This window comes from Pseudophryne corroboree, chromosome 1 (assembly GCF_028390025.1).
Source record: "Pseudophryne corroboree isolate aPseCor3 chromosome 1, aPseCor3.hap2, whole genome shotgun sequence".
Taxonomy (NCBI): Eukaryota; Metazoa; Chordata; class Amphibia; order Anura; family Myobatrachidae; genus Pseudophryne; species Pseudophryne corroboree.
The window spans coordinates 172,643,608-172,661,400 of NC_086444.1; the positions used below are offsets into that span (position 1 = coordinate 172,643,608).

Here is a 17,793-nt window from a genome sequence, read left to right on the forward strand (position 1 = left end):
CCCTTGAACAATTGTGCAAGGCGGCTACGTGGTCCTCTGTGAACACGTTCATAAGGTTCTATACCTTCGATACTGCCGCTTCCCAGGATGCTTCCTTTGGACGCAGGGTTCTTGTGCCTGCTACAGTGCGTCCCCTCCCATAAGGAACTGCTTTAGGACATCCCCTATGTCTATCCTTGTGGAGCCCAGTGTACCCCGCAGCAGAAAACGAGTTTTATGGTAAGAACTTACCTTTGTTAAAACTCTTTCTGCGAGGTACACTGGGCTCCACAAGACGCCCACCCTGACGCACTTAGCTTCTTTGGGTTGGCATGGCATTAGCCGCTGACACTTCTCCTGTCGGGAGAGTGTGGTGTTTGTGGCAACTGGCAGTTGTCGTCTCTTTTACTTGCTACTGCATTGGGCTGGTTAACAAAACTGAGCTCGTGTGCACAGAGGCGGGGTGATATAGGAGGCGGCGCTATGCATCTTGGGAAGAAGGTCAAAGCTTTTGAGCCTGTTGGTGCTTCGGATCAAGATCCTACCCTACACCCCTATGTCTATCCTTGTGGAGCCCAGTGTACCCCGCAGCAGAAAAGTCATTACAATCAGCAATAGAGTTGGGACACACAGCACTATAAAAAAAAAAATTACAATGAGCAACATCACTATGTCACTGCAGCCACCTGTCTCCATATCTCTCTTGGCATAGTGGTATCACTGATGGTTACCATGCCTGTGAGCTCGGGTTCGGTTCCTGCAAAGGACACACATGTATTTTATATCTGTGTAAAAATTAGCATCCACAGTTTTTTTTCTAATTTTGCCAAAAGAAGTTCTGTCATACTTTGTATACAGTCTCAGACATGCACACACATATACAGTCAAAAATTAGAAAGAAAACTGTACGTGCTACTTAGTACACAAATATACAAAAGCAGTTTATGAAATTACAAGAGTGTTATCTTTATGAGACTGAGTTTACTGTACTTCTTCCCAGGCTTCCCCATTGCTTTAATAGGCAACTTCCCTCACCACTAATCCCACCTCCTGTGAGACTCGTGATTTCACGGACTGGGTGCATTGCTTAGTAAATGGCAAACACAGCATAGCCGGTATACTACTGTATGTAAATGAATGGCTCATGCTGGTTTTGGTTGGAGGAAGGGAACCCAGAAGCCACAGAAGGTACATTCATTTGCATGGCATGCTAGCATTGTGCATGCACCTAGAGATCGAGAGATGCCTGACGTGAGTGGGCCGTCATTTGCTGGGCTACTCTGCTAATGTCGGGCATCTGTTCTTGCTATAAATGCATATTACAGATGTGTTCTCTTACATCCTTGCTGCTGTCATGATAAACAGCCCTTGAAGTCACATCATGCTATAGCGGGACTCTGTAGCGCCGATAGTCTTCTTTTTCCACGAAAATGCATATTAGACGCAAAGTAACGTAGTAGGATGCACACGCAGCTCCTGCCGATTAAAATTACATGCAGCATGTCTATATTCTGTGTGTAATAGCCGCTCTATCTGCATCAGAAATAAAATGACAGTGTTTTCCAGGTAGACACTATAGCAGAGCATTTTGTATGCAAATACAGTCGCAGTCATACACAGAATTTTAATCAGCAGAAGCTGTTTATACCTCCTATTACATTGCTTTGTGTCTAAGATGCATTTTCGCGGAAAACACTGCAAACAAAGACTATTGGTGCTGCAGCAAGGATGTAAGAGGACACATCTGTAGATTGGCTCAGCATCTCCAATGCACATAAAGAAAAGCACAGTTTAGAGTTCTACACAGCTTGGCATAGTGGTATCACCAATGCTTGCCATGCCCGTGAGCTCGGGTTCGATTCCTGCAAAGGAAACATTTGTATTGTATATCTGTGTAAAGATTAGCATCCACACTTGTTTTCTAATTTTGCCAAAACAAGTCCTCTCATACTTTGTATACAGTCTCAGACATGCACACAGATATAGTCAAAATTAGAAAAAAAAATTTAGGTGCTACTTAGTACAAGTGTGACTTTTCAAACTACGAGAGTCTTCTCTTTAGGAGACTGAGCAATGAACCATTGCTTTAACACATAAGTTTGTGTCTGTATACACTGTTTTTATTCATTGATTTATTGATTTATTTTTTTGGTCCCGACAGAGAATGAATATTTTCTACAGCATTCCTTTATTTATAGTACGCTATACACTTCAAGTTCCTGATTGACTCTCTCAGTGTTACTGTTGGTCTGTGTGTATAACATTACAGTTGTCACTGGCTATTTGCATGAGCTTGCTAAGAGTACACTATTACAGTACGATTACTGTACTGTACTGTGTATCCATCAGCCGCTATTCGCTCTACACTACTGGATTAGTGGAGCATTAGCCACCCAGTGGTGAATATGTGTACCGCATGCTGTGTATGTTGTCGCACCTCAACGAGCCTCTCCGTGCAACAATTAAACAACCTGAACTATAGCTAAGGTGCGACAATTACTCCATTTAGGCGGAGAAACTACAACAATGAGGGAGGCTTCATCTGTATTGGTGACATACTGTAATTAAGGGATGCTATTTCAGGAGGGTAATGATTGTCTGAATTCCTGGGTGACAAAAACAGAGTATTCACTGGACCAAGTCGGAATGTTCTCCATAGGAATGGTTAGAGTCCTGAAACCCTAGCTAATTTGAAACAGTCTTTCTGGAGTATGGAGTCTGCATGAACTGGAGATGACAGGCCTTTGTTATGGGAGAAAAGGAAAAATTAGGGCTTTTATTGAATAATGGAGTGACTAAATATTTGAAAAGTGTATATATCTATAAGCAAACTGTGCTGCTCTCATTACATTTCCCCAATGTAAGTAAGGCATTGCACAAAGAATACCAGAACACATTGGCAATCCGGGGCACATCTGGTGTGGTTACCGTATGAGCACGGCGTCACAGGAGATGGCAGACCTACTGATGCAAGCTCACTTCCCCCGTCTTTCTTAAAGCCAACTCGTCTAGCAGTCCCAAAGTTGGATGATATAGAAAGAGGGTTAGACAGTGGAGGAAGGAACAAAAGTCTCTATTGTGCCATACTCTGAGTTACAAGAAGAGTATAACATGAAGTTAAATCAACCTGTACAAATAAATGAATGAAAAGGAAAAAAAAAAAAAAAAGCATTGAGGTCATGGAGCTCCCTCTGTGGAGTTTAAGAAGAGTTGTAGGGGGGTCTTCCCTCTTTAGCCCTGCCTACTGTGGGTGGTTCTTAACCCCACTGTGTGTCCATACCCTCCATGGCTGTGGAAGAGAATAAAGCTGTACAAATACTTACGGCAGACTTTGCATTCTACAGGCAATTCAGAGTATTTTGATTTACACTGTGGACAGAAGTAGCCACCTAGTGTTAGGCCTGGCTCAGAGTTGCCATCCAGATGCCTGAAAAAAATAGATAGTAAAACACCAATATAATATACACCATGAACAATACAATGCAAGCACTAAGGGATTACAAACTAGTGTGGGATGGGAAATCTTCTAAGTATCAGCAAGCCCAGTCACATCAGGTAGTGATTCTTCTGGACACTTTGGAAAATGGTCAGAGAATCGGGATGTGGTTATGGGAACAGCGGTCAGAAGACCGCCAGTCACAATACCGACCACTACATCCTGCCAGGTCTCCTGAGCGCCGGTCACACACAGTCCCAACCCAGAGAAACTGTACAGGCATGGGAAGGTTTTTCATGGATTGTGAGATTAGATGCAGGTTGTATATACAGCAACTAAATAAAATGAACAAGTGTAAACCTTTAAGCCCAATAAATAAGATTTTACTTACCGATAAATCTATTTCTCATAGTCCGTAGTGGATGCTGGGGACTCCGTCAGGACCATGGGGATTAGCGGCTCCGCAGGAGACAGGGCACAAAAAGTAAGCTTTTAGGATCACATGGTGTGTACTGGCTCCTCCCCCTATGACCCTCCTCCAAGCCTCAGTTAGGTACTGTGCCCGAACGAGCGTACACAATAAGGAAGGATCTTGAATCCCGGGTAAGACTCATACCAGCCACACCAATCACACCGTACAACCTGTGATTTGAACCCAGTTAACAGTATGATAACAACGAAGGAGCCTCTGAAAAGATGGCCCACAACAATAATAACCCGATTTTTGTAACAATAATTATGTACAAGTAATGCAGACAATCCGCACTTGGGATGGGCGCCCAGCATCCACTACGGACTATGAGAAATAGATTTATCGGTAAGTAAAATCTTATTTTCTCTAACGTCCTAGTGGATGCTGGGGACTCCGTCAGGACCATGGGGATTATACCAAAGCTCCCAAACGGGCGGGAGAGTGCGGATGACTCTGCAGCACCGAATGAGAGAACTCCAGGTCCTCCTCAGCCAGGGTATCAAATTTGTAGAATTTTACAAACGTGTTCCCGCCTGACCACGTAGCTGCTCGGCAAAGTTGTAAAGCCGAGACCCCTCGGGCAGCCGCCCAAGATGAGCCCACCTTCCTTGTGGAATGGGCATTTACAGATTTTGGCTGTGGCAGGCCTGCCACAGAATGTGCAAGTTGAATTGTACTACAAATCCAACGAGCAATAGTCTGCTTAGAAGCAGGAGCACCCAGCTTTTTGGGTGCATACAATATAAACAGCAAGTCAGACTTTCTGACTCCAGCCGTCCTGGAATTATATATAATAAGAATTTACTTACCGATAATTCTATTTCTCATAGTCCGTAGTGGATGCTGGGGACTCCGTCAGGACCATGGGGAATAGCGGCTCCGCAGGAGACAGGGCACATCTAAAGAAAGCTTTTAGGATCACATGGTGTGTACTGGCTCCTCCCCCTATGACCCTCCTCCAAGCCTCAGTTAGGTACTGTGCCCGGACGAGCGTACACAATAAGGAAGGATCTTGAATCCCGGGTAAGACTCATACCAGCCACACCAATCACACCGTACAACTTGTGATCTGAACCCAGTTAACAGTATGATAACAAACGAAGTAGCCACTGAAAATATGGCTCACAACAATAATAATAATAACCCGATTTTTTTGTAACAATAACTATGTACAAGTATTGCAGACAATCCGCACTTGGGATGGGCGCCCAGCATCCACTACGGACTATGAGAAATAGAATTATCGGTAAGTAAATTCTTATTTTCTCTAACGTCCTAGTGGATGCTGGGGACTCCGTCAGGACCATGGGGATTATACCAAAGCTCCCAAACGGGCGGGAGAGTGCGGATGACTCTGCAGCACCGAATGAGAGAACTCCAGGTCCTCCTTAGCCAGAGTATCAAATTTGTAAAATTTTACAAACGTGTTCTCCCCTGACCACGTAGCTGCTCGGCAAAGTTGTAATGCCGAGACCCCTCGGGCAGCCGCCCAAGATGAGCCCACCTTCCTCGTGGAGTGGGCCTTTACAGATTTAGGCTTTGGCAGGCCTGCCACAGAATGTGCAAGTTGGATTGTGCTACAGATCCAACGCGCAATCGTCTGCTTAGACGCAGGAGCACCCATCTTGTTGGGTGCATACAATATAAACAACGAGTCAGATTTTCTGACTCCAGCTGTCCTTGAAATATATATTTTTAATGCTCTGACAACGTCCAGTAACTTGGAGTCCTCCAAGTCGCTAGTAGCCGCAGGCACCACAATAGGCTGGTTCAAGTGAAAAGCCGAAACCACCTTAGGGAGAAAATGAGGACGTGTCCGCAGTTCTGCCCTGTCCGAATGGAAAATCAGATATGGGCTTTTGTACGATAAAGCCGCCAACTCTGAAACTCTCCTGGCTGAAGCCAGGGCCAGTAGCATGGTTACTTTCCATGTAAGATACTTCAAATCTACAGATTTGAGAGGCTCAAACCAATGAGATTTGAGAAAATTCAAAACTACGTTTAGATCCCACGGTGCCACTGGGGCCACAATCGGGGGCTGTATATGTAGTACACCCTTGACAAAAGTTTGTACTTCAGGCACTGAAGCCAATTCCTTCTGGAAGAAGATTGATAAGGCCGAAATTTGAACTTTAATAGACCCCAATTTGAGGCCCATAGACAATCCTGCCTGCAGGAAATGTAAGAATCGACCCAATTGAAATTCTTCCGTTGGAGCCTTCTTGGCTTCACACCACGCAACATATTTTCTCCAAATGCGGTGATAATGTTGTGCGGTCACTTCCTTCCTAGCCTTAATCAAGGTAGGAATAACTTCCTCTGGAATGCCCTTTTCTTTTAGAATCCGGCGTTCAACCGCCATGCCGTCAAACGCAGTCGCGGTAAGTCTTGGAACATACAAGGTCCCTGCTGAAGCAGATCCCTTCTTAGAGGTAGAGGCCACGGATCCTCCGTGAGCATCTCTTGAAGTTCCGGATACCAAGTTCTTCTTGGCCAATCCGGAGCCACTAGTATTGTTCTTACTCCCCTTTTCCGAATAATTCTCAGTACCTTTGGTATGAGAGGCAGAGGAGGAAACACATACACTGACTGGTACACCCATGGTGTTACCAGAGCGTCCACAGCTATTGCCTGAGGGTCTCTTGACCTGGCGCAATATCTGTCCAGTTTTTTGTTGAGGCGAGACGCCATCATGTCCACCTTTGGTTTTTCCCAAAGGTTCACAATCATGTGGAAAACTTCCGGATGAAGTCCCCACTCTCCCGGGTGAAGGTCGTGTCTGCTGAGGAAGTCTGCTTCCCAGTTGTCCACTCCCGGGATGAACACTGCTGACAGTGCTATGACATGATTTTCCGCCCAGCGAAGAATCCTTGTAGCTTCTGTCATTGCTCTTCTGCTTCTCGTGCCGCCTTGTCTGTTTACGTGGGCGACTGCCGTGATGTTGTCCGACTGGATCAACACCGGCTGACCCTGAAGCAGCGGTTTTGCCAAGCTTAGAGCATTGTATATCGCTCTTAGCTCCAGTATATTTATGTGAAGAGACTTCTCCAGGTCTGACCATACACCCTGGAAGTTTCTTCCCTGTGTGACTGCTCCCCAGCCCCGTAGGCTGGCATCCGTAGTCACCAGGACCCAGTCCTGTATGCCGAACCTGCGGCCCTTTAACAGATGGGCACTCTGCAACCACCACAGGAGAGACAACCTTGTTCTTGGTGACAGAGTTATCCTCTGATGCATGTGCAGATGCGATCCGGACCATTTGTCCAGCAGATCCCACTGAAATGTTCTTGCATGGAATCTGCCGAATGTAATTGCTTCGTAAGAAGCCACCATCTTTCCCAGGATTCTTGTGCATTGATGTACTGACACAGTTCCTGGTTTTAGGAGGTTCCTGACAAGTTCGGATAACTCCCTTGCTTTCTCCTCCGGGAGAAACACCTTTTTCTGAACCGTGTCCAGAATCATTCCCAGGAACAGCAGACGTGTTGTCGGGGTCAATTGAGATTTTGGAAGATTCAGAATCCACCCGTGTTGCTGAAGCACTACTTGGGTTAGTGCTACACCGACTTCCAGCTGTTCTCTGGACTTTGCCCTTATCAGGAGATCGTCCAAGTAAGGGTTAATTAATACGCCTTTTCTTCGTAGAAGAACCATCATTTCGGTCATTACCTTGGTAAAGACCCGAGGGGCCGTGGACAAACCAAACGGCAGCGTTTGAAACTGATAATGACAGTCTTGTATCACGAACCGGAGATACCCTTGGTGTGAGGGGTAAATCGGGACATGCAGATAAGCATCTTTTATGTCCAGGGACACCATGAAGTCCCCTTCTTCCAGATTCGCTATCACTGCTCTGAGTGACTCCATCTTGAACTTGAATTTCTGTATGTACAGGTTCAAGGATTTCAGATTTAGAATAGGTCTTACCGAACCGTCCGGCTTCGGTACCACAAATAGTGTGGAATAATACCCCTTTCCCTGTTGTAGGAGGGGTACCTTGACTATCACCTGCTGAGAATACAGCTTGTGAATGGCTTCCAATACCGTCGTCCTTTCTGAGGGAGACGTTGGTAAAGCAGACTTTAGGAACCGGCGAGGGGGAGACCTTTCGAACTCCAACATGTAACCCTGAGATACTATCTGCAGGATCCACGGGTCCACCTGTGAGCGAGCCCACTGATTGCTGAAAATCTTTAGTCGCCCCCCCACCGCTCCTGAGTCCGCTTGTAAAGCCCCAGCGTCATGCTGATGGCTTTGTAGAACCCGTGGCGGGCTTCTGGTCCTGGGCAGGGGCTGCTTGCTGCCCTCTCTTACCCTTTCCTCTGCCTCGCGGCAGATAAGACTGTCCTTTTGCTCGCTTGTTTTTATAGGAGCGAAAGGACTGCGGCTGAAAAGACGGTGTCTTTTTCTGTTGGGAGGGGGTCTGAGGTAAAAAAGTGGATTTGCCGGCAGTTGCCGTGGCCACCAGGTCCGATAGACCGACCCCAAATAATTCCTCTCCTTTATATGGCAATACTTCCATATGCCTTTTGGAATCCGCATCACCTGACCACTGTCGCGTCCATAAACTTCTTCTGGCAGATATGGACATCGCACTTACTCTTGATGCTAGAGTACAAACATCCCTCTGAGCATCTCGCATATAAAGAAACGCATCCTTTAATTGCTCTAGAGTCAATAAAATACTGTCCCTATCCAGGGTATCAATATTTTCAGTCAGGGAATCCAACCACACTACCCCAGCACTGCACATCCAGGCTGAGGCTATTGCCGGTCGCAGTATAACACCAGTATGAGTGTATATACTTTTCAGGGTAGTTTCCAGCCTCCTATCCGCTGGATCCTTGAGGCCGGCCGTATCAGGAGACGGCAACGCCACTTGCTTTGATAAACGTGTGAGCGCCTTATCCACCCTAGGGGGTGTTTCCCAGCGCGTCCTAACCTCTGGTGGGAAAGGGTATAATGCCAATAACTTCTTAGAAATTAGCAGTTTTCTATCTGGGTTAACCCACGCTTCATCACACACGTCATTCAATTCCTCTGATTCTGGAAAAGCTACAGGTAGTTTTTTCACCCCCCACATAATACCCCTTTTTGAGGTACCAGCAGAATCAGAGATCTGCAAAGCCTCCTTCATTGCCGTGATCATATAACGTGTGGCCCTGTTGGAAAATACGTTTGTTTCTTCACCGTCGACACTAGATTCATCTGTGTCGGTACCCGTGTCGACTGACTGAGGTAAGGGACGTTTTACAGCCCCTGACGGTGTCTGAGACGCCTGAGCCGGTACTAACTGGTTTTCCGGCCGTCTCATTTGGTCTACTGACTTTTGTAATGTACTAACATTATCACGTAATTCCATAACTAAAGCCATCCATTCCGGTGTCGACTCCCTAGGGGGTGACATCACCATTACCGGCAATTGCTCTGCCTCCACACCAACATCGTCCTCATACATGTCGACACACACGTACCGACACACAGCAGCCACACAGGGAATGCTCTAATCGAAGACAGGACCCCCTTAGCCCTTTGGGGAGACAGAGGGAGAGTTTGCCAGCACACACCAAAAGCGCTATAAATGTATATAAACAACCCTAAAAGGTGTTGTTTTTGTTATAAGCGCTTTTAATATATAAATATCGCCAATTTATGCCCCCCTTCTCTTTGTTACCCTGTTTCTGTAGTGCAGTGCAGGGGAGAGTCCTGGGAGCCTTCCTCACAGCGGAGCTGAGCAGGAAAATGGCGCTGAGTGCTGAGGAGAATAAGCTCCGCCCACTTTCCGGCGGGCTTTTCTCCCGGGTTTTGTGAAATATGGCCTGGGTTAGATACATACATATAGCCTTAATGGCTATATGTGATGTATTCTTTGCCACAAAAGGTAATTAATATTGCTGCCCAGGGCGCCCCCAGCAGCGCCCTGCACCCTCCGTGACTGGTCAGTGAGAAGTGTGTAGCAACAATGGCGCACAGCTGCCGTGCTGTGCGCTACCTTCATGAAGACTGAAGAGTCTTCTGCCGCCTGTTTCCGGACCTCCGATCTTCAGCATCTGTAAGGGGGGTCGGCGGCGCGGCTCCGGGACGAACCCCAGGATGACCTGTGTTCCGACTCCCTCTGAAGCTATGTCCAGTAGCCTAAGACTCCAATCCATCCTGCACGCAGGCGAGTTGAAAATCTCTCCCCTAAGTCCCTCGATGCAGTGAGCCTGTTGCCAGCAGGACTCACTGAGATTTAAAACCTAAAAAACTTTTTCTAAGCAGCTCTTTAGGAGAGCCACCTAGATTGCACCCTGCTCGGACGGGCACAAAAACCTAACTGAGGCTTGGAGGAGGGTCATAGGGGGAGGAGCCAGTACACACCATGTGATCCTAAAAGCTTTCTTTAGATGTGCCCTGTCTCCTGCGGAGCCGCTATTCCCCATGGTCCTGACGGAGTCCCCAGCATCCACTAGGACGTTAGAGAAATATATATATATATATATATATATATATATATATATATATATATATATATTTTCAGGGCCCTGACAACGTCTAGCAACTTGGAGTCCTCCAAGTCCCTAGTAGCCGCAGGCACTACAATAGGTTATTTCAGGTGAAACGCTGACACCACCTTAGGAAGAAACTGGGGACGAGTCCCAGTTCTGCCCCGTCCGAATGGAAAATCAAATATGGGCTTTTGTAAGACAAAGCCGCCAATTCTGGCAATCGCCTGGCCGAGGCCAGGGCCAACAGCATGGATCACTTTCCATGTGAGATATTTCAAATCCACAGATTTGAGCGGTTCAAACCAATATGATTTGAGGAATCCCAACACTACTTTGAGATCCCACGGTGCCACTGGAGGCACAAAAGGGGCTGTATATGCAATACTCCCTTGACAAATGTCTGGACTTCAGGAACTGAAGCCAATTCTTTTGGAAGAAAATCTACAGGGCCGAAACTTGAACCTTAATGGACCCCAATTTGAGGCTCATAGACACTCCTGTTTTCAGGAAGTGCAGAAATCGACCTAGTTGAAATTTCTTCGTGGGGCCTTCCTGGCCTCACCCACGCAACATATTTTCACCACATGTGGTGATAACGTTGTGCGGTCACCTCCTTCCTGGCTTTGACCAGGGTAGGTATGACCTCTTCCGGAATGCCTTTTCCCTTAGAATCCGGCGTTCAACCGCCATGCCGTCAAACGCAGCCGCGGTAAGTCTTGAAACAGACATGGTACTTGCTGAAGCAAGTCCCTTCTTAGCTCCTGAGGCCATTAGTCCTCTATGAGCATCTCTTGAAGTTCCGGGTACCAAGTCCCTCTTGGCCAATCCGGAGCCACGAGTATAGTTCTTACTCCTCTACTTCTTATAATTCTCAATACCTTGGTTATGAGAAGCAGAGGAGGGAACACATACACCGACTGTTACACCCACGGTGTTACCAGGACATCCACAGCTATCGCCTGAAGGTCTCGTGACCTGGCGCAATACCTGTCCCGTTTTTTGTTCGGGCGGGACGCCATCATGTCCACCTTTGGTCTTTCCCAACGGTTCACAATCATGCGGAAAACTTCCCTATGAAGTTCCCACTCTCCCGGGTGGAGGTCGTGCCTGCTGAGGAAGTCTGCTTCCCAGTCGTCCACTCCCGGAATGAACACTGCTGACAGTGCTATCACATGATTTTCCGCCTAGCGAAAAATCCTTGCAGTTTTGCTACTGCCCTCCTGCTTCTTGTGCCGCCCTTTCTGTTTACGTGGGCGACTGCCGTGATGTTATCCCACTGGATCAATACCGGCTGACCTTGAAGCAGAGGTCTTGCTAAGTTTAGAGCATTATAAATTTGCTCTTAGCCCCAGTATATTTATGTGGAGAGAATTCTCCAGACTTGATCACACTCCCTGGAAATTTTTTCCCTGTGTGACTGCTCCCCAGGCTCTCAGGCTGGCCTCCGTGGTCACCAGCATCCAATCCTGAATGCCGAATCTACGGCCCTCTAGAAGATGAGCACTCTGTAATCACCACAGGAGAGACACCCTTGTCCTTGGATATAGGGTTATCCGCTGATGCATCTGAAGATGCGATCCGGACCATTTGTCCAGTAGATCCCACTAAAGAGTTCTTGCGTGAAATCTGCCGAATGGAATCGCTTCGTAATAAGCCACCATTTTTACCAGGACTCTTGTGCAATGATGCACTGACACTTTTCCTGGTTTTAGGAGGATCCCGATTAGCTCGGATAACTCCCTGGCTTTCTCCTCTGGGAGAAACACCTTTTTCTGGACTGTGTCCAGAATCATCCCTAGGACCAGCAGACGTGTCGTCGGAACAACTGCGGTTTTGGAATATTTAGAATCCACCCGTGTTGTCGTAGAACTACTTGAGATAGTGCTACTCCGACCTCCAACTGTTCTCTGGACCTTGTTCTTATCAGGAGGTCGTCCATTTTCTTTGAAGACGAATCCTCATTTCGGTCATTACCTTGGTAAGGACCCGGGGTGCCTTGGACAATCCAACGGCATCGTCTGAAACTGATAGTGACAGTTCTGTACCACGAACCTGAGATACCCTTGGTGAGAAAGGCAAATTTTGGGACATGGAGGTAAGCATCCCTGATGTCCCGGGACACCATATAGTCCCCTTCTTCCCGGTTCGCTATCACTGCTCTGAGTGACTCCATCTGGATTTGAACCTTTGTAAGTGTTCAAATATTTCAGATTTAGAATAGGTCTCACCTAGCCTTCTGGCTTCAGTACCACAATATAGTGTGGAATAATACCCCTTTCCCTGTTGTAGGAGGGGTAATTTTATTATCACCTGCTGGGAATACAGCTTGTGAATTGTTTTCAATACTGCCTCCCTGTCGGAGGGAGACATTGGTACAGCAGACTACAGGAACCTGCGAGGGGGAAACGTCTCGACATTCCAATCTGTACCCCTTGGATACTACTTGTAGGATCCAGGGGTCCTGTACGGTCCTAGCGTCATGCTGAGAACTTGGTAGAAGCGGTGGAGGGCTTCTGTTCCTGGGAATGGGCTGCCTGCTGCAGTCTTCTTCCCTTTCCTCTATCCCTGGGCAGATATGACTCTTATAGGGACGAAAGGACTGAGGCTGAAAAGACGGTGTCTTTTTCTGCAGAGATGTGACTTAGGGTAAAAAACTGTGGATTTTCCAGCAGTTGCCGTGGCCACCAGGTCCCATGGACCGACCCCAAATAACTCCTCCCCTTTATACGGCAATACATCTTTGTGCCGTTTGGAATCTGCATCACCTGACCACTGTCGTGTCCATAAACATCTTCTTGCAGAAATGGACATCGCATTTACTCTTGATGCCAGAGTGCAAATATCCCTCTGCGCATCTCGCATATATAGAAATGCATCCTTTAAATGCTCTATAGTCAATAAAATACTGTCCCTGTCAAGGGTATCAATATTTTTAGTCAGGGAATCCGACCAAGCCACCTCAGCTCTGCACATCCAGGCTGAGGCGATCGCTGGTCGCAGTATAACACCAGCATGTGTGTGTATACTTTTTAGGATATTTTCCAGCCTCCTATCAGCTGGCTCCTTAAGTACGGCCCTATCTGTAGATGGTACCGCCACTTGTTCTGATAAGCATGTGAGCGCCTTATCCACCCTAAGGGGTGTTTCCCAACGCGCCCTAACTTCTGGCGGGAAAGGGTATACCGCCAATAATTTTCTATCGGGGGAAACCCACGCATCATCAAACACTTCATTTAATTTATCTGATTCAGGAAAAACTACAGGTAGTTTTTTCACATCCCACATAATACCCTTTTTTGTGGTACTTGTAGTATCAGAAATATGTAACACCTCCTTCATTGCCCTTAATGTGTGGCCCTAAAGGAAAATACGTTTGTTTCTTCACCGTCGACACTGAAATCAGTGTCCGTGTCTGGGTCTGTGTCGACCGACTGAGGTAAATGGGCGTTTTACAGCCCCTGACGGTGTTTGAGACGCCTGGACAGGTACTAATTTGATCGCCGGCCGTCTCATGTCGTCAACCGGCTTGCAGCGTGTTGACATTATCACGTAATTCCATAAATAAGCCATCCATTCCGGTGTCGACTCCCTAGAGAGTGACATCACCATTACAGGCAATTTGCTCCGCCTCCTCACCAACATTTTCCTCATACATGTCGACACACACGTACCGACATACAGCACACACATAGGGAATGCTCTGATAGAGGACAGGACCCACTAGCCCTTTGGGGAGACAGAGGGAGAGTTTGCCAGCACACACCAAAACGCTATAATTATACAGGGACAACCTTTATATAAGTGTTCCTCCCTTATAGCATTTAATATATATTCATATCGCCAAATCAGTGCCCCCCCTCTCTGTTTTAACCCTGTTTCTGTAGTGCAGTGCAGGGGAGAGCATGGGAGCCTTCCCACCAGCATTTCTGTGAGGGAAAATGGCGCTGTGTGCTGAGGAGAATAGGCCCCGCCCCCTTTTCGGCGGGCTTCTTCTCCGGAGTTTGTGATATCTGGCAGGGGTTAAATACATCCATATAGCCTCAAGGGCTATATGTGATGTATTTTTCGCCATACAGGTATTATACATTGCTGCCCAGGGCGCCCCCCCCCCCCCCGCGCCCTGCACCCTCCGTGACCGCTGTGTGAAGTGTGCTGACAACAATGGCGCACAGCTGCAGTGCTGTGCGCTACCTGATGAAGACTGAAAGTCTTCTGCCGCCTGGTTCCGGACCTCTTCAATCTTCAGCATCTGCAAGGGGGGTCGGCGGCGCGGCTCCGGGACGAACCCCAGGGCGAGACCTGTGTTCCGACTCCCTCTGGAGCTAATGGTGTCCAGTAGCCTAAGAAGCCAATCCATCCTGCACGCAGGTGAGTTCACTTCTCTCCCCTAAGTCCCTCGTAGCAGTGAGCCTGTTGCCAGCAGGACTCACTGAAAATAAAGAACCTAAAAACTTTTTCTAAGCAACTCTTTAAGAGAGCCACCTAGATTGCACCCTGCTCGGACGGGCACAAAAACCTAACTGAGGCTTGGAGGAGGGTCATAGGGGGAGGAGCCAGTACACACCATGTGATCCTAAAAGCTTACTTTTTGTGCCCTGTCTCCTGCGGAGCCGCTAATCCCCATGGTCCTGACGGAGTCCCCAGCATCCACTAGGACGTTAGAGAAAAGGGCATACTTACGCCATGCTAAAAGAAGGCTTTGCGTCTTGAGCAGACAGGGAACCCATTGTGTGTTGGGGAAAGCCTAGTAAGGATTTAAGAAAAATCAATTAAAGTTTGTAATTATGACAATAGATAGATAGATAGATAGATAGATAGATAGATAGATAGATAGATAGATAGATAGATAGATAGATAGATAGATGGTTAGTTTTTATTCTCAACTATTCTCCAAAAGAATTATATAGAAAAACTGCATTAGAAGTGTTCTCATCACCTGAACAGTGAGTCAGCCATGGCGTGTATGCTGAACCAATATCAGTGACAATGCAGCCAATCACTTTGTCTTAATGATCCATACAGAAATTATAGGCCGCATTCCCCAGAATACTGGTTCACCCCACAGAATGGCTGAGCCCGCATTAAGTGGATGACATGGGCACTTCACTGGGATAATGATCGTGCAATTATAGGATACGTACCCATACGAATAAGAGAGCATTCAGAACTGTTACTGGCCGGAGGGGGGCTGACATGGTGCATCAGGAGTTCTTTGTAATGGCTCTCATCCAAGATGACATGATAAACACCTTTAAAATAAGCCAAACAACCCACATATAAACTCACAGTTTTAACAGAAGACATTCTACAGTAAGCATTAAAGGAGGTAAAACAAGATAGTGTTCAAATTCATGAAGAAACAAAATACACAGTGGTTCTCAAATGTTTTTGAATCATGGCACCCTAGAGTATCAGAATTGTTTTCACGGCAGCCCTAGGACAAAAGTTCTTTATTGAGAAATTCAGAAAAAATATATATAAAATAAAGCAAATTGTGTTTATAGGTCATCCTTTGGTTCAGTTATGTGCTGAGGGACAAGATTCACTTCTATTTGTCCACAGAATTTATGATTAAAATTTGGCTTTCAGTATCACATTGACTATAAATAATTTGAATTGGCCCTGGACCACCAACCCAAGGCACCCCTGCAACTGCCCCATAGCACCCAGTTTGGGAACCACTGGAATAACCACTCAACAACCTATTAAGTGTAGCATGTGTTTATCTTGTTTATAAAAGTAGTAGAAAAGCCCTATGTGATTCTGATAGGGTTACTGGTTCATTTACTGCTGCTGACTACCTCAGATGAGGCAGTGAGCTCAAAATACCGGACATATTATTGTACAGGGCAAAATATATGCAATGCAATGGATAGGGCACTACAACAAGTTCTGCTATCAAACCTTAGCTTTGGCATTACTGTGCAAATGATAGGCCTATACAAAAACAGTAATACACTGCGAACTTCCTTTACTTTGAAATACTCAGTGGCAGCCATTACAATGGGTAGTAGCCATTCTAAATAGGTAAAGAGAGTTAGTTAAAAAAAAGAACCTGGATGCATATGATAAAAACAATGTACTTAATATAATATTTCTTTCTAAATTTCTCAATAAGAAACTTTTGGCCTAGGGGTGCCGTGAAAAAATAGGATTTTGGTTACCTACCGGTAAATCCTTTTCTCATAGTCCGTAGAGGATGCTGGGGTCCACATTAGTACAATGGGGTATAGACGGGTCCACCAGGAGCCATTGGCACTTTAGGAGTTTGAGAGTGTGGGCTGGCTCCTCCCTCTATGCCCCTCCTACCAGACTCCGTCTAGAAACTGTGCCTGAGGAGACGAACATCTTCGAGAGAAGAATTTAACACAGATAGTGGCGAGATCATACCAGCTCACACATACAAGGCACATCAAGCTAACTAGCTTGAAAAACTCAGCAACTGCTGAAACATTACTTACCAAGTAACAATGCAGTACATAAACTAAACAAAGTTGTACTGAACCAGATAACGGTTGCAGGAAAACGAAGCGCTGGGCAGCCGCCCAGCATCCTCTAAGGACTACGAGAAAAGGATTTACCGGTAGGTAACCAAAATCCTATTTTCTCTTACGTCCTAGAGGATGCTGGGGTTCACATTAGTAACATGGGGATGTACCAAAGCTCCCGGAACGGGAGGGAGAGCGCGGAGGCACCTGCAGAACTGATTGGCCTCTGAGGATCTGAAGTTCAGTCTAAGTATCGAACTTGTAGAACTTAGTAAACGTTTTCGACCCAGACCAAATTGCAGCTCGGCAAAGTTGTAACGCCGAGACACCCCGGGCAGCCGCCCAGGAAGACCCTACCATACGAGTAGATTTTTGACACGGCAATCCTGCCGTAGAATATGCATGCTGGATAATGAACCTAATCCAGCGAGATATAGTCTGCTTTGAAGCAGGACATCCAATTTTCTTGGGATCATACAGGACAAACAAAGAGTCCGATTTCCTGTGACAAGCAGTCCTCTTCACATAGATTCTCAAAGCCCTCACAACATCCAAGTACTTTGACGATATTGAGGAGTCAGTAGCCACTGGCACCACAATAGGTTGGTTGATATGAAATGGCGACACAACCTTTGGAAGAAACTGCTGACGTGTCCTGAGCTCAGCTATATCTTCGTGGAATATCAAGTAAGGGCTTTTACAGGACAAAGCCCCCAATTCTGACACACGTCTAGCAGAAGCTAAGGCCAAAAATGTGACAGCCTTCCATGTAAGAAATTTGACCTCAACCTCCCGTAGAGGCTCAAACCAGTCCGACTGGAGAAACTGCAACACCACGTGAAGGTCCCAAGGCGCCGTAGGTGGTACAAAGGGAGGTTGGCTATGCAGAACTCCCTTCAAAAAGGTCTGAACCTCAGGAAGGGCAGCCAA

The 17,793-nt window shown here is 46.6% G+C and overlaps 1 protein-coding gene across 1 annotated transcript in view; it reads right to left on the reverse strand.

Annotated features, from left to right (window-relative positions):
• The window catches only part of LOC135059276 (general transcription factor IIH subunit 2), a 118,429-nt gene that overhangs the window by 38,419 nt on the left and 62,217 nt on the right, over positions 1-17,793 (reverse strand). Inside the window, exons 11-13 of the mRNA XM_063963894.1 lie at positions 15,517-15,624; positions 15,056-15,119; positions 3,303-3,406 (exon numbers count right to left, since the gene is read on the reverse strand). Of these exons, the coding sequence (XP_063819964.1) occupies positions 3,303-3,406; positions 15,056-15,119; positions 15,517-15,624 (276 nt within the window). The remainder of the gene's footprint in view (positions 1-3,302; positions 3,407-15,055; positions 15,120-15,516; positions 15,625-17,793) is intronic.